General features: G+C 38.7%; 1 protein-coding gene and 1 long non-coding RNA gene across 4 annotated transcripts in view; one reads left to right on the top strand and one right to left on the bottom strand.

The window, feature by feature from the left end:
- Tmeff2 (transmembrane protein with EGF like and two follistatin like domains 2) overlaps positions 1-12,951 on the top strand; it is a 261,295-nt gene extending 248,344 nt beyond the window's left edge. The window contains exons 8-10 of the mRNA XM_021631291.2: positions 7,732-7,855; positions 9,138-9,296; positions 12,548-12,951. Of these exons, the coding sequence (XP_021486966.1) occupies positions 7,732-7,855; positions 9,138-9,296; positions 12,548-12,644 (380 nt within the window). The 3' untranslated portion in view covers positions 12,645-12,951. The remainder of the gene's footprint in view (positions 1-7,731; positions 7,856-9,137; positions 9,297-12,547) is intronic.
- Positions 9,127-22,825, bottom strand: LOC132648058 (uncharacterized). Of its 3 annotated transcripts, none has more exons than XR_009586428.1 (3): positions 21,575-22,825; positions 13,824-13,923; positions 9,127-9,403 (listed from the first exon to the last, which is right to left on the bottom strand). It is a non-coding gene; the product is annotated as an uncharacterized LOC132648058 (long non-coding RNA). The 3 variants fall into 3 exon arrangements; XR_009586427.1 differs by lacking the exon at positions 9,127-9,403 and adding an exon at positions 12,268-12,368; XR_009586426.1 differs by lacking the exons at positions 13,824-13,923; positions 21,575-22,825 and adding an exon at positions 12,077-12,254.
- Between the last annotated feature and the right edge of the window lie 531 nt (positions 22,826-23,356).

Genomic DNA, 23,356 nt, shown 5'->3' with positions numbered 1-23,356 from the left:
TATAAAAAATAAAAATTGTATATAAAAAAACAAATGGCTAAAATTTGGTGTATTCTGCTTTTAAAAATAAACAAAACACCAAGTTTTTTTCCTTAAAAATCCAGGATTTCAGACTAGTTATAAATATGCCTCATTATAACAAACCCTTGATTATAATAACTGTGTTTAGATGCCATAGTTAAAATAGTACCTATAAATGGCCATGCAAAGGTTTCACAGATTCCCTGGTGTTTGTCTCTGTAAATACATTACAATTAGAAACATAAATAGTCAGAGCACAGGAAAAAACAACTACATATTTTTGTGTTTCAGTTCCTCAGTCTAGAGACTAGTGCATATATTTATGCATAGATTCTGCTTTTCCAGTTCAAATCCAGAAAGTCCTAAAATCACCTTTAAGATTTTGCTTGAGAATATAGCAAAATAAAGAGTAGATTTTTTCTAATGACTTCAATTTTTGTCCATTAAGAATTCTTATAGAAGGTAGTGATGATCTCCATTCACATTTTATGGTCATGTCTGATTAATTTTAGAACAAGAAACAAATCTTTACATTCCTAATTAATCTGCTCCTAGCTTTCTTCACAGCCCAAGTAGCAAATTCGCACATCTAAATGTAGTCTTGAATGGGGCTCTGTCGAGGCAAATTAAGAGCAAGTTATTTTCTTTTGGTCAAAAGAATGAGATCTACCTCTGGCTCTTAGGAACCTAACATTTAAAGCTATCCAAACTTTAGATTTAATGTAGCCAAGCCTGAGTCCCATGGCCAAGTAGATTATTTCACCTCAAGTTACACTAAAAAGTTGGGAAAGGAAGAATGATTATTCTTTTTATGAGATGTAATTTTTCTTCCTAGAAACCTTGCTGTCTGTGCAGTCACTATAAACCCACCAAGAAGCCCTGTAACTTCTCTGAAACTTCTCTGAAGTTTCTCTGAAACTGACTCAAGAACACATATCTTTTCTTCTTTTTTCTTTCCCCTGTCTCTTTCCTTTGCTTGCTGGTCAGATGCAAAGTACTCTTTGTTTTGGTACTTTGGACCCTTCCACTCTTTCAAAAGGGAGCTACCTCCTTTTGCCATGTGGCTGCTTGTCAAACCTCCATGCCTAACTCAAAGGATATTCTCTCTTCCTCTTCTCCATCTCCAGTCTTCATGCACTTACTTGACCCTGTGATTTTTCTCTTAAATGCTAATAAAATTGTCTTCCAGCTTCCTTCTGAGTCAATTCTTAAATTTTTTCATGAAGGAGACTAACAGTCGTGGGAGGAGACCTCATTTCCTCTGCAGCAACACACCTCACTCCACATGATATTTGCCACAAAGCAGTTTCAGTTATGCTTTGGGGTGGGGGTGGGGCATCTTCTCAACTCTCAGGGGAAAATGTTGAATGTGTAGGTCTTTGAGGACTGGTTACTGTTTTGAAGAGTTTTTGTTTTGTTCTGTTTTGTTTTTCTAAATCATTCACAGAGATAAATAAATGCTACAAGTAGGTCCTTTTGACTGAGAGTTGATTGTGTAGTTGACTCTATTTTGTATGCACAACTGTGACTTTTAGCTAGCATTCTTATTTGAGTCTCTGTCCTAGGGCTTAGAAAAGGAGAGGTTGTTCTCAGCTACTCATCTGAGCCTTAAAGAAATTATGACAGCAGGGGAGCCTAGTGTGGAATCTGTTATACTGCAAGAACTGGCATCACATTTATTGTATTCAGAATTCATGCAGAGGGAACGCCTTTCTGACCTAAAAACTTCAGTAACAATTCAAACTAGATATGCGGCTTCCTGCCACCTCATGTGTTTATCCTGATAAGATAAGGAGAGGAAATCATAAGAATTGAAAATCTTCTCCAAAACTAACTCTAATCAACAATAGGAATAATCGTAGCTTAGCTTCAGATTCGTAATTTATTTCTGTCTCAGACATAATGTAAATACAATGAACAGTTAGGTGTTTTTCTTTTCTACTTAGTTAAATAAAATTATTTTCAAATTGCTTTGGAGATAAGGTAGTAAGTAGGAAAAGAATAAAACAAAGTTTCATAATAGGCACAAGAATATGAGTACTTCTGTGTGTGAGAGTCTCCATACATCACTAAATAAAAATGATGATACTACATACGCTCAACACAGATACGTTTGATCTTCTATGAAAGCGAGGTTCACTTCATGAGCTACAGGAAGAGACAGGGTAAAAGATAATTACCTGCTCTGAGTTATTCACATGTATGTTCTTTTCAAGGTAATATGTGATATTAAACAATGTTGCCACAAGTTGAATTTAAATCCACAAAATATATTGCTCCCTAAAAGAAGGTAATGCATAGAAAACATCACCCTGTGACATAGCTGAATTATGGCCTACCCAAAATTTAAGACACTTTATACGCTTCTTTTCAAAGTATGATGTCCCCATAACTAAGATAAAAAAAAATGATTTCCTTTGTTTAATATATTCAACTTAATCTCTCTATTTAGTCCTGTCTTTCTCTTAAGATATAAAAATAATATTTACAATAAAGGTAACCATTGGTTAGTAATTCATTATAAGTACATACTAGCATCAGGTGGTGGTTGCGGAAGCCTTTAATCCCAGCACTTGGGAGGTGGAGGCAGGAGTTTCTCTGTGAGTTCAAGGCCAGCTTGATCTACAGAGTTCCAGGACAGCCATAGATAGCTACATGGAGAAACCCTACCTCAAAAAAACAAACCAAACCAAACAAACAAAAAAACCTTACATACTAGCAAAAAAATAAAAATAAAGAAATTATTTTAAGAGTTCAAAGAATCAAGAAGAATGAAGTAATATAGCCCAGCATATAATAGCAGCATGCTTTAGCCTCTGGCAAAGGCAGTGCAGCTCTGTCTTTATACCTCCAGAGGCTCACTGCTTTCACGTACTCACAGTCAAAGAAACAGCCGTAGAATACCATAGTGAGCGGGGTCTGCCTCCCTGTAAGATGCTTTAACAGGCACTAAGTTCATGATGCTCTCTCGTCCTGAGGACCTTTCCAACTTATTCTAAATCACCTGCACAAAATCAGTTCCCTTTTAGGAACTGATTGGCCCACATATTTGATTTGTTTGAAAGAAAAGCCTGATCAAAGCAAGGGGGGCCCTAGCTAACGTTCCTATTGCTGTGGTGAAACACACACATGACCATAACAACTTGGGAAAAAAAGGGTTTAATTCAGTTTACGTTTCCAGGTGATAGTCCATCACTGTGGAAAGCCAGGGCAGGAACTCAAATAGGGCAGGAATGTGAAGGCAGGAGCAGAGGCCCAGGAGGGGTGCTGCTTACTGGCTTGCTTTCTATGGCATGCTCAGCCTGCTTTCTCATAGAACTAGGACCACCTGCCCAGAGATGGCATCACCACCATGGGCTGGGTCTTCCCCCATCAACCAATAATTATTTATTGGATCTTATGGATACATTATCTCAGTTGGGGTTCCCTTCTGTCAGATGATGCTAACTTATGTCAAATTGACATAAAATTACCCAACAGTGGAATAGTACTTAAAATATCATCTGGTCATTTATGCATTTTTATCTCCCCAAAGGGATCCCAAACTATTACACAATGACTGATCTTCCATTTTTTAAGATAGATATTTGGCCCATTCAAATTTGATCTTACAATGCCCACAGCTAGTGAACTAAAGAAGAGGAGTTGTACACTCCCAAAGGAAACCAACCAGAAATTCTGTGCCACTTAATTCAAACAAGATATGTAACTATCTGGTAGATTATATTTTCAGTCTGTACTTTCAGAGCTGCTTCTTCTTTGGAGGTTGCATAGATGTCAAAAGAACAGAGCAGAGCATCAGAACAAGAGAAACAGATTGGCTAACAAATGTTTAACAGCATCATACATGAACAGTGTGCCATTCCTGTCTCTGTAATTGGGACTCTTAGTTTTCTGTTTCAAGTTACTTTTTCAGGACAAACAACCCTGGAGAGCCTGTGAGCAGGTGGCAGGACTTGATTTTCAACATCTCCTTGGCCAGTCTCTAGTCCTTACCCATAGAAGGGCATTCGTTCTTCAGAAACATGGGTGTTTTTAGTCAGATTTCACAGTGTAGTATTTCTGCCTTGAACAATAATATCTTGCTTTAACAGATGAGTTATCCAAATATGTATTTCCAGTTTGTGCTGGAGAAGAGCATGGAACAAAAAGAATACACAAACACACCCCACTCTGAACAGCATTGACTTGAGTCTGTACCACTCAGCTTGACTCTGTTCCCCTTCTACCCACCTCAGGGTGACCTGAAATAAGACATGGCTGTCCCTGGGCCATTCTCCCTGTCTTTTTGGTTTGCATTGTCTGTCTTGCCCTGCAAACACCAGTATGTGTAACTGTGCTAAAGAACAGCCCTCCTCAGCATTTCTTCTCAACTGCTGACTAGCAATGGGTTTGTGGGTGCATTAGCTCCGCTCCAGATAACTCAAGGTGTACCAGAGGCCACCTTTTAGAAAGTCAAGTCCTCTTTCTGAAGAAACCATGTGGAAACATTTATGCAGAAATTGGATGCAGATTTTTAACAGAGACATGAAGTGTTTGCACCAGAGTCACAGCCTTATTAGGAGAGAGAGTATAATACTTATGCTTTTAAAATGGAAAGCAGAGAACTCAATTCTAAAGCTGTCAGCCACTAGTAGAAAGACGCATACTCCCAAAGTGTATTTATATAATTTCAAATCCTCAAATGCTTTACTGTTGCTTGAATATCCAGTGTACACAAACTTCAGGCTCACAAACGTTTACCATGACTCATACGTACATTTGTTTGAGATAGTAGATGTTTGTGTTTCTGCTGGTCTCAATATGCTTAAATCTCATCTCTAAAGCCTATTGCATCACCAGAAGTGGATGTATATTCGGGTTTTCAATCAAGGGCTTTACTTGGTGGGATTGACTATAAATTTGTTGACATATATTGATGACTCCTCATTTTCTTGCCCAGGGAGCATTTCGTCTACTCATTTATTTTCCAGTTCTCTACTTTCTTATTTGACAGTATCACATGAGCAGCAAAACAGAGCACTCTAAGCTCACAGGGACTGGCATAAACTAATTAGCAGATTTATATGATGGAGACTACTCCCTTCCCACGTTATCATTCTGCTTAGACAGAAAACAGGGGAAATCTAGCTCTTTGCACACCAAGGCAATACCTTCATTCAAACAAGCTCCCATTTAGCACTTGGACTTCAGCTGATGATTGTGGACATTATTCGAACACAGAAACTGTCAGTTTTGGGGTGAGGTACAATATCCTTGAGAATGGGGTTTGAGTTTTGAAAATACATGGTTTTCTTCTACTGTTAACAGAAAGAAAACCAGCCCTTTAATAAGCTGAGAGAGAGTCTGACAGAAAAGGCCATGTGTAGCTGGGACGCAGGGAAGTCAGAGAGAAGCTCCCCACACACAGGTGTGCAGAGCGCTGAGGTGTTACTAACGAACACTAAAGAGAAGTGTTGAATAGTTTGTTATGTGAAGAAGATACAGAAATAAGAGTGGAAATCAGTGCTGGCTCATTTCATGAGCAGTGGGCCTGAAACCCCCACTGCTTCAAAAATCCTCTTTAAAGAGCGAGTACATAGGCTGGCTACTGCAGCTGCTGCCACCTGGACCCAGCACAAAATAGGTCCCCTTTTCTCCATGGATTCTTGAATAACAAGATCATTACAAGGTACATCTAAATACTATTGCTGATCACATTTTGTTCAGATTTTACTCAATGCTATGTACTTTTTCTTGTGTGTCCTTACTATGGATGTAATTTGCTACAAAAAAAAGATGTATACAATACCTATGGGAAAAACCAAAACAGTCCACATATCCACACAGTCTCTTCTATGGAAATAGTTCATGGACTTTAATGAAAATTTTCAAGGTAGAAATATCTTTTTGCAAAAGATCACCGACCACACCACAGCGATATTGACACAGACATAAAACAAATGAAAGGCTGCACGGTCACCTGCCATCTCTCTGCCATCACTACAGTATATACCTTATAAATTTAGGGATAAAAGTTGAAATACTACCCATCAGAGCAATATACATAAATATCCCTACAAAAGAAAGCACTAAATATTTTAACAGTTTGCTTCAAACTGTAATGATTTGCAGATGGCATCTAGATGTTAAAATGTATAGAAAGATATTTTACAGCTCTGCCTAAATATAAATAATACATCCATCTAATTCATGAATGGCAAAGGCACATCCTTCTCCTGATGAATATGCTCATCATCCATGACTGCCAGTGAAAATTATAAGGATACACTATAATAAAACACAGTGCCCCTGTGTAGAGATAATAAGAAGTAATCCATTCCATAAAAACAGCAATTAACTTGCAATCTTTCATTACTGCTGACCAGTCACGATGGTGCTGACGAAGACTTGTAGATTGAAAAACACCTTCAGATTGAGGTTGATAAAGTTATCTTTATCATTATCTAGGCAGGAATCTTCATAGATATCAGATTTCAGAAGAGACAATAAAAACAAAATCTGTGTGTGTGTGTGTCTGTGTGTCTGTGTGTTTGTCTGTGTCTGTGTCTTACAGAAGGGAATATTATGCATCCTATTCTATCACTGTCTGCCTTATTTCTTTGAGTCAGAGTCTCTCATTGAACATAGAGTAGAAGGGGCAGCCTATGAGCCCTAGCAATCCTATGTCTCCACCCCACCCTGACAGCACAAGCACTACAGACACACACCTGGCCACTCCTAGCTTTTTACATTGATGATGTAAGCCCCTGAGCTATCTCTCCAGCCCAGACCTTCATAGCTATAAAAAGAATTGAGCGACCTCTTGCTTGGAGATGGTATTAAAAATGTGAAGTCAACATGTCTGAGCAAACAGAAGCCTGAAGACACAAGTTTTTATAAAAACATTAGAAAAACAAAACCTGCTAATTACAGCAGAAGTGGTTCATTTTAGAATATAAGGTGTTTTATTTTCCTTAAGTTTAAATTTCACAAATCATTCCTAACATGGGCTGATTGTATGCATTAAAACAAACTGAGAGCATTCAGCATGTACTCTGTGGCTATCCATATAAGTGATCCTAAGACAATCTTTACTTTTTCAGTTGTGTCATTGTGGCAATTTTAAAAAAAATGTATGGATGCTAGAAAAAATAAAAAATACAGCAACAAAAACCCTCATACTCACAGTACATTATAAAACCATGTGACAGAATGTACTTGTTGAAATTTGCAGGTGATTTGGAAAATGTTTAACAATTAATACAGCCATCTTTTAACTTTTAAACCCTCATGTTGAGAAAGTCTCAAAGTATTTCAGTAAATTGCTCTCAGAGACGTTATGCTGGACTTTGAAATTCAATATTGAATTATAAAATAATCCAAAAAGAAATCATATATATATATATATGATTTCTTTTTGGATTATTTTATAATCAAGGTACAGTCTCTATGCAAGCAAAATTAAAGCTGTCTGACAACTCCTGGGCACATCAGTGGCTGTTAAAGATGTAGAAATTGCATAAAAGCATGAAAAGCACTGGGTAATTTTGGAGTTTCATCTCTAAGCATAATTGTAAGGATGTCTGTCTTTCTTCTGAAGCATGGCCTCTCAGTTCCTGCCCTTTTAAATAGCTTTTCCTGCTGTAACTTTGCTTGTTAATGCAGTGGTTGATCTTACCCAGCGAGAAGGTATTTACAGGGAGTGCTTGCTTTTATCTGTTTCCACAGAAAATGCTAACAAATTAGAAGAAAGTGCCAGAGAACACCACATCCCTTGTCCGGAACATTACAACGGCTTCTGTATGCACGGGAAGTGTGAACACTCCATCAACATGCAGGAGCCATCTTGCAGGTAACATTTTCTTTCTTAAACTTTTAAGGAGCATAAAGTAAAAATGTAGACACTAGCCTTGAAGTGTTGGTGGAAGATTGGTTTGCACTCTGCTTAACTGAAGGAGTGGCATCGAATGCCTGTCTCTCCTACACACATTCACATGCATGTGCAAGCACACACACACACACACACACACACACACACACACACACACAGAGTAACCAGAAGATGTGCACACCTTGTGCACTAACGGTAGCACAGCACTTTTATCCACCATTCTTTAGTCTGAACGCAGAGCTGTGCTTGACACTTCTCCCAAGTCCACGAATGCTGCTTTGCAGAGGTTATCATTGCCTAAATTCTCCAGATCTATGCCATTTTGCAGCCATGGCTCTGCTGGGAACTCCTCTCTTCTCTGTAGAGTTTGCTGTCATGAGATGATTGGCCATACCTCAAGTTTCAAACTCAGTAGAAACACAAAGAAATTGCTTGTCTGGCTTTAGTTTATAAGTATCTGCTAAGTTTTCATGTCTAGAACATGCAGTGTTGGCAAATCAAAATGAAAATGTATATATATTTAAATTAATATACAACTGGCATATGATAAATTGATTATGATATAGAAATATGTAGAAACAGCATTATGTCTGCTTCTCTGTCCTTTTATCTACAGCTGTCTTCTCTACCCGCTTCCTCTCACAGAATACACTGGTACCTGACTATTTTTTTCAACAGGCAGAGTGAAAATGACACAGAGAGAGCTCTGTTGCTCCCTCCTCAGCAGTTAAATTAAACCCTGTGGATGCCCACAGGAAACTCCTCAGGATGTAGTGACAAGAGCTGCAAAGTCAAGTATTAGGAGCTTTCCACAAAGCAGCAACATATTGATCCAGTTTCATAAATTTTCATATCAAAGCTCATTTCAATATGCTCTGAATTTTTGGATGGGAGGTTGATTGAGTGGGGAACAGAATTTATTCTCCAAACAGGCTCACACAGTAGCTTGGTTTGTACACTTGTATTACCTGTACCATAATTTTTCTGAAAAAAAAAATCTCTCTTTAAAACTAATGACTTTATGGCCAGCAAATTTAAGGAATTTCTTTTGTGGTATCCTTCATTCTAATATATTTCAGCACTTCTCGAACAATGGAAAATTCTTAAAGAAAATGTCTAAAACATAACAAACTTTTTTTTTACCCTGTGTTATTAAGGAATAAGTAAACACGTTACTTTAGGTTAAAGAAACAAAGTAAAAATGTTCTGGGTTACAAGTGACCAGCTGTTGTCCTTCTTCCAGATGTGATGCGGGTTATACTGGTCAACACTGTGAGAAGAAAGACTACAGTGTTCTCTATGTGGTCCCTGGTCCTGTCCGATTCCAGTATGTCTTGATTGCAGCTGTGATTGGAACAATTCAGATTGCTGTCATCTGTGTGGTGGTTCTCTGCATCACAAGGTCAGTAACTGGACTTGGGGACCACCCAAGCCAAGGGCAGCTGGTACTCCCTCTGACTGAGTCTTTTGGTGGACTGGCTATGAGTCCTAGCTCCACATCATGAGAACCTGTGAATAGCCAAGTGGAAAAGCATGGGTTTTCCTAATTATTTATGCCATAAGATTATCTTCCTCTCTTTCATATGTCAACCTCTGTTAAAACACTTTTTTTTTCTCCCTTTATCTGTAAACAGCCAGTTTTTATTCTATGAACCAGTGTATCTTTACCTGCTGAAATCACTACTCCAAATGTGATAACAGATAACAGATAACTTCTAATATATAATGTCTAAAAATGTGCTCAAACTCTAGCTCTTATTAGTAACACTTAAATTTCCAAGTAGAACTTTCAGATACCACCAGTGTTAGCACACTTGGCATCAACAACACTTTTTAACTTTAAGACGGTAAGTGCTCATCACAGTATTTTAAGTGCAATGGCAAAAATTGTTCTGTAGTAAATGAAAACCCTTCATGTATTTCCAAAACAGGCAATAAAAATCACACCTTAATTGCAAATTTCCAGCCCCCCCCCCAAAAAAAAGGTAATCTTTACTTGAGCAGGGATCAGACAGAAAGAGAACAGAGTTTCCAGTTTCAACAGGAAATCAAACCATGACTCCAGAGTGGTGTCAGATTGAGGAGAGGAGCAAAGCCTCGTTTGACCTCTTGAATGTGTAAGCACATGCTAGACAGTAACCAGACTCTGAATGCAATGGATCATTCATGCCTGTGACAGGCAAAAATCCAACACAGATCCTTTTCTAAAGAAATTGGATTAGCTCTCTTTTTAAAAATTGAAAAGAAGCTCTAGGTTTTTATCAAAGCCATAAGACATTTGAACTTTCATACATTTATATAGCTCTACAGTAAACCAGAGACTTTCCCCCTAGATTTTTATTTCAAAAAAAAAATATAGAAAATAAGAATTATGAAATTAAAACACAAAGACTGTAATGTCTCCTGATATCTGTATTACACCATCTTCTTTAAAGACAAGATCTGCTCTTGAAAAAGACAAACTGTGACTCGTACATCCTCACCTGGCCCACAGGCGTTGGAGCTTGTGCTGCCCCAAGCCAAGTGGAGTCCGTCAACTCATGTTTAGATGCTGAGCGAGCCAATGGATTATATGAAAATAAATACAGGGAACTTAAAAACAATTTGTAAACCAAAAATACTGAGCATGAAAAAGGAAAGACAGAGAAGATTCTAAGACACAGAAAATTGTACCATACTTCTCTAAGGGCAAATAGAAAAATAAAATTCATATTCATATTGATAAAAAAACAACTTGATTAGTGTTCCATATAGTCAAAGCCAAAATTTCAGTACTTCAGACCATGCCTTCAAATAAATTATTAACCACATTTTATTCCCATATATAATTTAGAAAATAGACTATTTTACCGGCAATTGTATGTTTGTTATAATTGTGTCATATCTTTATATATTCACTTGCTTGAATGCACAGACACATCTATACATGCTTTATAACATTACAGAAAAAATAGCAGTTATCCTCACTTTCATGGTGGGGATCCTGAAATAGGAGGTTTTACCAAATATTGAGATCACACAGCTGAGTAATGAAGCCAAAATGGTGTCCAGTCTGTCTACTGACGTAGCTATGCCTTTAACCGGCTCCTCTGCTCCTACCTGCTTATGACTTTGTGTGCTCTTCTGCCACTGACTACCTGTGCTAAGCTCCCAGTTTGAGTTAGTTATGTCTGCTCTATTTTCAAGGTGCATGGCTTTTTTTTTCTTTTACTTTTTATGTTAAACTAAACAAAACTGATTATCTGCTTTAGGGGAAGAGAAATGGCTCAACAAACGTGTTAGCATTGACATGATGCATTATATAAATATCCCCCTTGTACAGGTGAACTTTCAAAACACTGTCCAGGAAAAACATTAATCTATGCACTATGCCAGTATCCAGGGAAGATTCGCTTCATGTATTCATTCAAAAACAGTGTGCTTACAAACCAGACTCCTCACGTAGGCCCACCTCTGACCTCCAAGACACCCTGCTTTCTTGGTGAGCTGGAAAGCCTTTATTTGTTGAGATCCAAAATACCCAGATGCTGGACAATTTACAGAATTATTCCTAGCATAGATTCCTCATTCTCTTCAATTTTCTCTTACTGTTGGTCTCACCAGCTCTTTTCTCTATTCTAACTTTCTTTCCTTTCTCTTCTGTTCTATCCATTTCTACCTGAATTTGTTTCTTCTTTTTTTTCTGTCTATCCAAGAACCTGCCTCATGAGCAATATCTCATAAAATATTAATACCTGGGGACATGCTCCAAAATGAAAAGTTATCCCATTAAAAATTTGGATTTTCATCTTTTGACCTCCAACTCTCCCTTGCTAAGAATGTGACTTTATAGATATATGTTTGTTTTGACAGATATATCGGCCACAGCAACTGCACAAAAATGTGCCCATACCTACTCTGTGTATGTGGGCATGTGTATGTATGTCCATAGACATATTTTTTTACTGTACCACCTTAGTTGTAATACAATTTATGTTACCTTAATATTGTTCTTGCTTGCATTATCAAAGAAATCTCTTATTATGATAAAAAGATTACATCAGACATTTTCAGATAATATGACTGAATACTAGATTTTCATAGAAGCACCATAATTGGTGCCAATTTCTGTCTCTAGTTTTATAAAATTAATGCAAAACAATGATATTAAAATAAAACAAAGCAATATTCTTTTGCACTTACATTTGGATATGATCAGTTGGTTTGTTCTGTGATAGAATCTTAACTTCAGCATTGAAATGTTGATATAGCACTCATCATTAAGACATTTAGATATAAAATTGTTGAAGACCTTTAAAGTGAGCTGTAATAAGCTTGTGACTGGCTTGTTTGCATTGTGCTGAGTCTGTTTATTGCACAATATAATGAGCAGACATAAGGAATGAACAGTAAAGGGCAAGGTAAAAGTGCTTCTCTTCAACCTCTTCTGTTCTTCAGTTCTCAACAGAATCCCAAAGACAACTGCAAGGAGAAGCTAATAATAATAATAATAACAATAATGTATACAAGCAATCCAACCTTCTACTGGTAATCAGTTTTCTGCTCTGAAATACTTTAGTAATTTGCTTCATCTAGAGCTTCACTCTTTGACTGTAGGAGCAAACTTTAGATAATCGCATTAGACTAAGATCTGTAAACTTTCCAACCTTCTAGGAAATGCCCCAGAAGCAACAGAATTCACAGACAGAAGCAAAATACAGGGCACTACAGTTCAGACAACACAACAAGAGCGTCCACAAGGTTAATCTAGAGGGAGCATGTTTCCCAGTGGCCGGACAACCGACAGCTTGGACTACACAGTACAGTATTAGAGACAAAAGAATAAGACGAGATCTACACATGTTGCCTTGCGTTTGTGGTAATCTACACCAATGAAAACATGTACTACAGCTATATTTGATTATGTATGGATATATTTGAAATAGTATACATTGTCTTGATGTTTTTTTCTGTAATGTAAATAAACTATTTATATCACACAATATAGTTTTTTCTTTCCCATGTATTTGTTATATATAATAAATACTCAGTGATGAGAATAAAATGGCATTCCTAAATTTGCAGTAATTCGTATCTGTAAGCACAGTCCAACTAGCATGGGCTGTGCAGACAGTACTATTTCATCCTTCTGTGCATCTTCAGACAACACATTAGTTTGCACAGGACTCTGTAGCTAGGTTTTGAGTGATTCCAAGATCAAGGGAAATGATGGTTATTGGAAAAGAAAAAAAAATAATTTACTTTATTGAGAAAGTATAAAATATGTCATATCCTTGAATCATCTCTGCTTCATCTACTTTCTTCCTTGTCTTTCACTTTCATTCCCAGAACAGAAAAATCTCTGGCATATAAATTAAAAGAGGGGAAGGGAGGGAGAGTGTTTTATGACTCAAAATATAATGTGAAGAAGGTACTTGTCATTCCTGGGAAGCAGCATAACTCACTCAGTTAAATCTACCCTCAGGGTTCCAAGTAAGGTATTCATTAGGTATATAAACAGTGGTCAGACCTGTTCTGTTTATTGCAAGTAGAAATAGCAGCTAGGAGAAGATTGTAACTGTGTCATTAAGTATGAACCCAAACCGTAGTGTCTCAGAAGACCCTTGCTGTGTTTATATCTTATAGGAAAAGAAGTTAGACTAACAAACAAATGCCCCCATGAGCAGCTTTACAGCCCAAAGAGAACTGTTATTTGACATCGAAAGACAAAAAGACAATGTTTCATGTCAATGGAGAAATATGTTTTAAACATATTTACATAAGAAACAAAATTCCTGAGACTCTAAGGGACCTTCCTGAGAGCTTTTGGCAGCCCTGTCATACATAAGCAGACAGGTATGAACAGTCGCTAGCTGGGGAAAGTCAACTGTGAAAATTCTCAAGAATAAAATGAAATATCAAATTAAATAATTTCCTTATTATCATTTACCTTTGAGTAGTTCCTGTGGCACATATGGATGATTTAAATAAAGCTTTCTTTGTCTTCCTCAAATGACTTCTTCATGGACTAAAAGAAATGGCATCCCCTCCTTTGTTAGAAAACAAACAAACAAACAAAAAACATATCAAATGAAAGTGTTCTGGATATAAAATATTCTATGAAAAATAAGGGTTTGAAGTGAAATTTAAGGCATTTGTTAATATATAATAAAGGTGACAATCTACATAAGACTTAGGACTTCTAAAAATGTGTTTTTCTAAATTCATAAATTTGAAAAGTGTGACTTTATTGACATAGCATCACTCAAGTGTTCCTCTGACTCACCCTCTTGATAACTATGTATGACAAATCCCTGGTAATCTGTGTGGACTTTAATTTGTGTAACAAGCACAGAGAAGTATGAAGCCCTAATATTTCTTATATAGCTGCAGCAAATAAGCCCTTCCTTCTTCCAAAAGAAGAGGGAAAATGTGCTATTCCAGTGAGGTATAGGTATAAAGAGACAAGTCTCCTGACCTTTGCTTACAAAGATATGACATGGCTGAGTTTGTTACAAGTTTATGTAGCACTATATGTAAATTTTCATCAAAGATCATAAACCTAATTGTTAAGTTAATTCTCTATACCATTCTACCCACATCCATGCTGTCCTACCCATGAAAGAACTACTTTTAAAGCTTGTATAATGAGTCCTAAGTGAGCATTTGCTGTATGCTAGGTGCTATTATAGTCCCTAGAGAAATGCAAACAAAACGTGGTGTCCAATGCACAGGCACTCACAATCCAGCACAGACAGAATCATCTGGCCTCTGTTAACACGTCTCTCATCATGTGCAATTTCCTGCTTGTACCATTCTAGTTAGCTCAACAATTCTTCTCCATACTGATTTATAACTCACTTCTCTGCAGTTTTTCTCACCTTGACTCCTATTGTTTCTCTCTAAGGCAAAGAAACAATCGTGTGTATTTAAAATGTAAAGACAGAAATCATATTTTCACATTCACTCCTGGCTTCTACAGTTATTTTCTTCTCCCAGCAAACATTTTTAATTATCTCTTCTGTTTGTCTTGTGACACAATTTCCACATACCCCTGATGTCTCCATCATTTCTTCTTAACCTAGGCCCCACTTTGTCAATAGACCTGTTGAGGTGTGGAGTTCACATGGCTAGTAAAGCAGGATCACCTGACCAGCCCAATATACAGAACAATGTAAGAACTATATTCCCTACCTTGTTCAGTTCCTCCTTTGCCAACAGTTTTACTGTGGAGACCTGAGCAGATCATTTCACATCTTAGAATCAAATTCTGTCATCTATAGATGGCTTGGTCATCTTAAGGTTAAGCTTGTGCATGTTCAGAAAAAGGCACTATATTTTTATTATTGTTATCAAAGACATTAACTATTGGGGTTGTTTGCTGTAAACATAAATTCAAATTGCTTTTAAGTAAACACCTAAATACTTCACTTATTCAATATACATTTATAACACATTATATATTTACCAAGGGTCACCACTTACCAGCCCCGTGCTATGCTATGAGGTGATCATGAAAAGTATCTGAAGAAACTAAATCTCCACCTGAAAGAAACTATCAACCCATCCTGCTCCCTGCATTAGAATTCTCATAGACCCAAGAGGAGTTTGAGAGGTAAATGAAAGATGACACTGGAGGTAGCAGAGACGATGCTATCAGCCAGTTCTAGGTTCAAGGGAGTCCTGATGGTCCTTTATGCCTTTTCACAATAACATACACAGAATGGCTTCGCTCTCCACACACGTCCTGGTGTCTCATTTCCGCAGTTTTGGACTCCCGATGCCATCCTCACAACCTTGTCTTTACAATGCTCAGAGGAAGTAACAGATTCTCACGGAAGCCTCTGTTACCCTACCAGTCTCTTGATTCTGTTGTGGGATTTCCTTTCTTGTGCCACATTTATTCATGCAAGTCAGTCTTTCTCGAAGGCTGAAAGCAAAGTGAATCTAAAGATACAAGGCTTGCTAATGTTTTATGGATAGTCTACAAACATTTATTACTATGCCTGCTACTTTACTTGGCCTGTGGTGTATCAAGGGGTAGGAACAGGTCTCTACTTTCAGAGGAGGTAAAGGTGATAGATAAGGATTTGTCAAATCATAAAATTGAAAAGTTTTATGTTCTGTTCAAAGAACTAAAAATTAGAATGAAATATTTCAGGGTGCCATCATGATTAGTAGGACATCAAAGATAGTATAATATTGAGAATTCTGAGGCAGATGTGGGTCTCAACTTAAGGTCTACTTCACTACCTACTTAACCTTGGGCAGTTTGCCCACATGCCTCCTATTTGAAATGGAGAAAGTAGCATCTTCCCGCACACGATGTGACTACTATGAGAAATAAAACAGAAATCAATGTTAGGGCTTGGAACGCTGGCATGCACAAAGTAAAAACTGGAAATATATGGAAATACTTTGTAGAGCTATAATACTTATGGTAACAGTAAATAATTATAATAAGCCATATTTTATCAGCAGAGTGACGCATGATGGGAATCATATGATCAGAGTTATGTGGAGTCCAGCTATCACAGTCACTCAGAAAAACACTTCTTGTATCTTTGGAGACAAGAAAGCTGGTTTGTGTTCTGGGAAATGATGGCAATATAGAGGTAAAATGTCAAAAACAATTCATCTAATTAATTCCCCCTAAATTCATCCATTAGTATCATGTCTGAAAAGGGGCATCATTTTTTTCCTTTAAAGTCCTGATAATGCACATAGCAGTGAATTCCTTATGCCCTCAGATGTAAGATGGTCAGTTTCGGGGTGCCTCTGCAGTACCACAGTCTCTTTGAGTAGATGGTCAAGGAGAAGCCAGCGCAGACTATTGAGCTATGACGAAGCTTATCTCAAAGTCACATTAGACTCCGCTAATGTTTGTCCTCGGATGCTGTTTCCCTCGCCAAGTCAGGCTGCACCTGTGTAGACCGCTCTTCCTCAATTACAGCAGACATCCACTTACATAATTAATCATCTGGATATCAATAATGAAAGCTTCTTCATTGAATTAATTGATATCTCTATATGAGCATCCACAGGAAGTGCCCATAAAAGATAGAGGAAGGATGAAGGGTTATATGAAGTAATGGGATTAGTTTTATAACCAGCACATAAATCAGACTGTAGATGGCCCTTTGAAATCAGCATCAGGAAGATGTGCAGCTCCTCTAGGAATACAACCTTGACTGAGTTCCACAAAGGATAAATGGGCTAACCAGAGTATCCTGTATAGTTTTGACTTTTCAGTTAGTTGTCATTGCTAATCTTCCAGCAGGTGAGGCATTAAAAAAATACAGTATTTGCCTTTACTTTTCCAATCCAATCCAGACAGGACAAAAACTTAGATGAGTTAATCAGAGAAAAAATGGGCTATTGTGGGAGGAAATAACAAAGGGACAGGAATAAGGCCAGTGTGCTGGGCAAACAGTCCTGCCTCTGTGACCTAGCAAAGGCATGCGTTGTACATTAGGCTGGAGCACAGTAACCATGCTGAGGAAGCCGTACGGGGAACCCCCACCATCAAACCCATTCTTTGGAATGTATTTTGAGATGGCTTCATGCCCTTCCTTCCTCCCCATGGATGTTTCCCCTTGCTGGACTCCCACTCATTCTCAGAATGCTAACCACCTTTCTTTTCTTCACGGCAGGAAGCAGCCATCCTTTGTTACAGCCCTTCACTGCACAGTCCAGCTTAGTTCTCCTCCATGGGCTTAGACCAGAAGAACAGAAGTATTTTATATGAGTCCACCTTTTCATGAACACAAAGCGTGGAACAATGGCCCAGATTGTTATCACTGTATATCAGATTATTAATAAATATACTAGGAAATTATATTTGATGAATGTTTAAGACAAGAACATGTAGATAAACCCAAACCAAAAACAAAAATATCAGACCAAGGCCAAGAGAAAAGAGAGTATTTCTGATCGTTTCTATGGATATATAGTCAAACATGAACACAATATAAAACTGAATAAAATAAAATTAAATTAAATTAAAATAGAGATGGCTTGGGGAAATGACTCAGTCAGTAAAATGTTTGCTGGACATGCTTGAGAACCTGAAGTCAGTGCCCAGGGGATATGTAAGAAGAGCCAGGGATGGTAGCATGCCCATGTAGTGACAGAGCTAGGGATGTAGGGACAGGCAGATTCCCTAAGTAATGCTGGTCATCTAGACCCTGTCTAATACCTGAGTCATAGTACTACAACACCCAAGAATGACCTCTGGCCTCACACACACAGGCATGCACACATACAAGAACACATGCACATACATTACCATAAACAGAAAAAATATTACTTAAATAGGCTTGGGAAAATAACACCAAATATGAGTGTAGCTATATATATAACTTAAATAAATGAATATATAAATAGCTGCCACTTATTGCCCAAGCTGAAGTTCCCTAAGAGAAAAAGACATTGAATTTCACTGAACAAACTGGTCTAATAAAGACATTTTATTCTACTATTGGGCTTTGCCACATCCTATTTTAAGGAGTCTGTTTATAAGAACAAAGATGAAGATAAAACAGTTTGGCCAACAGGGAACATACTTCTCTCCTTAATAACTAAAGTATGGTTTTAGAAGCTACTTCATTTGATCACATCCATATCCTCTAGACCGATGGCATGTCATGAAAGGACCTCCAAGTAAAAATGACAACATGAAGGATAGATAAGATCTGGGTGGAAATGAGAGGTGATAGGAGTGTGAGAGAGATGAGCATCTCAAACAACTGGGGCCGGAAGGGCACAGTTAAAAAGAGACGTAAGAGTCAGTTTATTCCAATTTTCCATGAAGAAAGGAATCTGAAGCATTTTAGCAGGGCTTCTGGGGTGTGGGATGGTGGTCAGAACACAAAGAGCAGAATGGGGCCACCCAGAGGCCTCCCGTACTGAATTTGGAATGGCTAGCCCACTGCACCCGGAGCTTGCAGACACAATAGCTGGCTTGGCAAGCTGGACAAGAATGAGGCCACAGCACAACTCCCCAAAATGAATTTACAGGCCTCTGGTGAGGACAGTGTATTTAAAGTAAACATTCCATCTTCTGCATAATTCCTTCCTCACAAATCTCGACCTTGAAATATGTATATTAGATGCTTTATATTCTTCAGGCCAACCTTGTCCCAAAGACCTAGACCAACTGTATAGATAGAGAAGAGAAGAGCAGCGAATACCCTGTACCCAGGGCCAGCTTCTCTCTCAGGGCTGTGCAGGAGTGGTAGCAATCACAAACACAGACTGCTGGATGGTATCTAATCTGCGTGCACTTGGAAAACAAAATCCTAGGATCATAAAGCAATCCTGAGTCGCATTAGAAAAGACAAGCTAAAAAAGGAAACAGACTAGTCCTGGCTTCCAGAAGACAAATCCATCTGCAGCCTGCCTGGGGATATATGGGTTAGGACTGCCAAGCAGAGCAAGCCATTGTAAAGTACTGTTTGAGTTTGAAAAGATGAATAGAAAGAGAGAGACGGCCGTTCTGTAAGTGGAGGTTAAAGGAGAAATGGGGAGAGAAGCCCTGCTTGTGTGTCTGCAGCCTTCCTGGAGGCAGGTGGCGCCATCCTTCACAGGGCAGCGCCAAGCAGAGCAGCAAGACTTGTAATCCAGCTCCCAGACCAAAGAGTCCTGTAAACAGCCAGCGATGCTGCCGAAGTCCCCCTAGAGGGCTGAGACTCAGCTGCCGCAGCACCCACAAAGCAACAGTATATTTCACTTTTAAATAAGATGTACATGACTGTGCGCTTGCGACCAATTACAGTAATGCATGATTTACATAAAATTAACTCTCCTGCTTAATTACAGTCGTGCAGGGATTGGGGGAAAGGCTTTCGCTTGGAGAACAGTACAGGCTTTAGCATTTAGCCTCCCCGTGGCACACAGCGGTTCCAATCGTAATTGAAAGGAATTCTTCGGGCACTGGATCTTGACAGAAGCGTTCATTCCTTCTTTCGGCGTTATGTGTAAACTGCGTCTTTAGTCTTACTCTATCTAGAAGACAGGGGTTCAGTTCTGAAACGTATCACATGAGCTGAGTTGTTTTGTAGCAAGGAAGGCTATAGATTTCAGAAGTTTTCTGTTCAGGGTGGAGTTGAAGCCTCTGGGTAAAAAATCTAACAGAGACAAAGGACGACGAGCCTGTAGCTCACTGGGGAGCTGGGAGGAAATGCTTTCTTGAAAGGGCATCTGCCACTGTTCTGACACCAGCATGAATATACACTAGCTTTCTCTCATCTTACTTCTGTCATTTTTCTACATCCTTTTTTTCTTTGCCATGGACATGAATACAATTTTTGTCTGAGAAAAACTTCAGATTGAAAAAAACAACTAGAAGTGAAGTTCTCTTCAGCCCTCACCAAAAGGAGGGGTTTTTTTTTGTTTGTTTGCTTGCTTGCTTGCTTGTTTTCTTTTCTGTTTTGTGGTGTTCTTCTTCTTCTTCTTCTTTTTTTTTTTTAATTTCTTCCACTCCTGCCAGACCTGCTGATAGGAATGGAGTTGAAGAAATTCATTGAGCTGGCAGAATAAGAAAATGATTGAAGGTCGCGGAGATTGAAGCTTCATCATTATCAGTTCAGTGGGAACGAGTAAATGCTTCTCAGGAAAACTGCACGAGAATACTTGAAGGAGATCAAATGCTCATTGTGCCGGCTGACCACAAAAGATGGCAATTTCATTTTGCCACATCCTCAATCCTGTTTTCATCCAGTAGACAGAAGAGCTGGGTAACTAAAGAAAAGGCTTTGAAGGGGAAAGAGAAAAGCAAGGTATCAGGGAGCTCCTAGGAAAAGTGTAGTACCGGCAGATGGCATTTGGCATTTTGATCCATCTACGGACCAAAATCAGAAAAAGATCTTATTGTCAATGCACTGAAAACAGAGAATCTCGCTTCTCAGCCAGGCCCTTCACTCTTGTAGTTCTCTGCTTCTCGCCTCTATTCCTACTGCTTGCGAGCGCTACCGTGGAAGGAACACTGAACAGAGGCCACTACCTAAGATTTGCATTTGGTGTATGGAAGCACGGTCTAGGAAACAAAATCATTTTCCTTTATAATACTTGCCATTTATCCTGCAACTAAACATTGTGTGAAGAGGAATGTTCAGGTCTGCGTTCCCAAAGACTTCTGTGAGGAAGATTTTCCAAGATTTCTTCAGAAAGGCAAGAGATAATGTGAAGCCACTGGGAGTTTAGGAGAAAACCCTTCCAGTCATCTGTTTTACGTCCTTCTTTTCATCATTGCAAATTTCTCTGTCAGAGCTCCAGTGAAATTACAGAGATGCAACGTTTGATTCTTATTTGTCTGTTTCGCTTCCTGCAAACGAAGGTTTTTCTGTTCTCTTACCTTGCTTCCTCCCTGGTTCTGGTTGCTTCCTACTCTGCACAGAGCTATGGCATCTTTTCTTTAACATGCTGGAATTGACCTTAAATGTCCCGTTCTTTGATCCTTTGTTGAGTTGCTCCATTACAATACCATATTTCTCAAGAGTTCAAACCTAAAGAGTGGTCAGACTCAAAGGAACATTGCTGAATTGGAAGCTAAATAGACAAACAAAACCTTCCTGTGTGTCAGTCAGGGCCCTTCATTGAGCTTGGGAGTGATGCAATGAACTGTCCTGTCCTGGTTTCATTTCTGTGGCTGTGATAAAATATCCTGACAAAGGTAACTGAGGATATGAAGGATTTCTTTACCTTACAATTACAGGTTACAGTCCATCCTTGCAGGGACAGAAACTCAAGCAGTTGGCAGTGTCGCAGCCACAGTCAGGATCAAAGAGAGAAGTGGATCCTTGCTTTCTGGCTACACTGAGCATAGTCTGGCCTTCTTAATTCTTAGACGGTTCAGGTCCAACCCATGAAGTGGCGCTGCCTTCATTCATTCTGTCTGCATCTTCTCAGCCTGGTTAACAACAATAAAGCAACCTCCTGCAGACATTCAAACAGTCCAGCTCAGCCTAACCTGTGCCTCATTAACACTCTGCGCAAGTGATTTTAGAAGGTGACAAGTTACTAACTCGGTCACCATAATCATTTTGGAGAATTTTAAGAAACTGCTACTACAGCTTATGGATTATCATAATGTATTATACACAAAAAAATTACCAGTTGTGAATTGAGATAAACCAGAAAACTGCAGGCACTCATCCCTCTCATCTCTTGAAGAGAGAAATGATCTTAGGCCCTTTCTGCATAGTCTTCCACTTATTTCTGATAGAGTCTCTGAGACAGCTCATGACAACATCAGTTTTATGATAATGTGACTGGAAATATGAAAACAACTTGCCTGGTGTTGAATCTAGGAGAAGGCAATGTCAACCTTTGGATCCAGATCAATTAAAATCTGTTTTGTTCCACTTGCCTGCGAAGATGCATGTGTCCCTCCCAGCTACCCGTAGAACAGGTGACAGCTAATCAAAATGGTGCTGCAGTTGTTCTATTTTAATGTTTTGCTGTGGAAAACATCCTAAGAGATGTGCAGCCTAACTAACCTGCGATGCTGCTGTCCCTTTGTCTCTCTTTCACTTCCTGTCCGTTTCTCCGATCTGAATAGTCTTAGTGATCTAATGTCTCTTTCTAGCTAAGGTGCAGGTGACACGAGCCAGAGTTGAAGAAGGTAATTTTAAACATCAGAAGTGATAGAATGCCAGACATTATCTTATTCACATCCGTATTTACCGTTTTCCTGTACTTTTCCAACTTCACTCTAAGGAATGTTCAACCTCCTAAGATCTAAAAGTCTGTCTTATTAAGACCCTTTGGTAGGACCCCAATTAATGTTTGGTAATGAATGAATGAATGAATGAAGGAAGGAAGGAAGGAAGGAAGGAAGGAGTGAATGAACAAATGAACAAAACTGAGATCATTCTTGAACGTCTGCCAAAGAACCTAGAGAAATGCCTCTATACATGTCGTAACCACCCTTCAATTGCACACAGCAGCAGAAACTGAAGATGTGTTCATTTTAAAAGTTACAGTACACAAAAAGATGCCCTCAAGTGTACACTGACTGCCGAAAGTCTTTAAGGGAGTTTAGCATTCTTTTTCCTTTCCTCTTCCTTTATTCTGATCTTGCATCAAGCTGACTAGCTTTCAGGTGGCTCCCTGGTGGGGCAAAGGGTATGAAGCGGGTATGCTATAAATTATAGTGATTACAGCATGACAGCAGGCCCCCAGCTGAGGTCTCTAACTCCCTGCTATGAGATCGTTCAAGGACATTCAGGCTCCTCAAGGTTTAGGAGCTCAAATGGCTTTGGCAACTCACTGAGCTTTTTAACTTCCATAATTCTGACACTTGTTGGATGCATTTTTATCTACCAATCAGTTTAATTAGGAGATATCAGATTAGAATGATATGCTGCTTCTGAAAGGCACTTGAACCCCAAGACACATTTGCAAAACGTTGTCTTTCCTTATCTCTCATTCCATCCTTCCGGCATCCATTACAGGCAGTGTGAAGAGATAGGCCTTTGTGAA

The sequence above is a fragment of the Meriones unguiculatus genome, chromosome 15, assembly GCF_030254825.1.
Source record: "Meriones unguiculatus strain TT.TT164.6M chromosome 15, Bangor_MerUng_6.1, whole genome shotgun sequence".
Classification (NCBI taxonomy): Eukaryota; Metazoa; Chordata; class Mammalia; order Rodentia; family Muridae; genus Meriones; species Meriones unguiculatus.
Note: the sequence above shows the minus strand (reverse complement) of the source record. Positions and strands in the feature narration are given on the sequence as shown.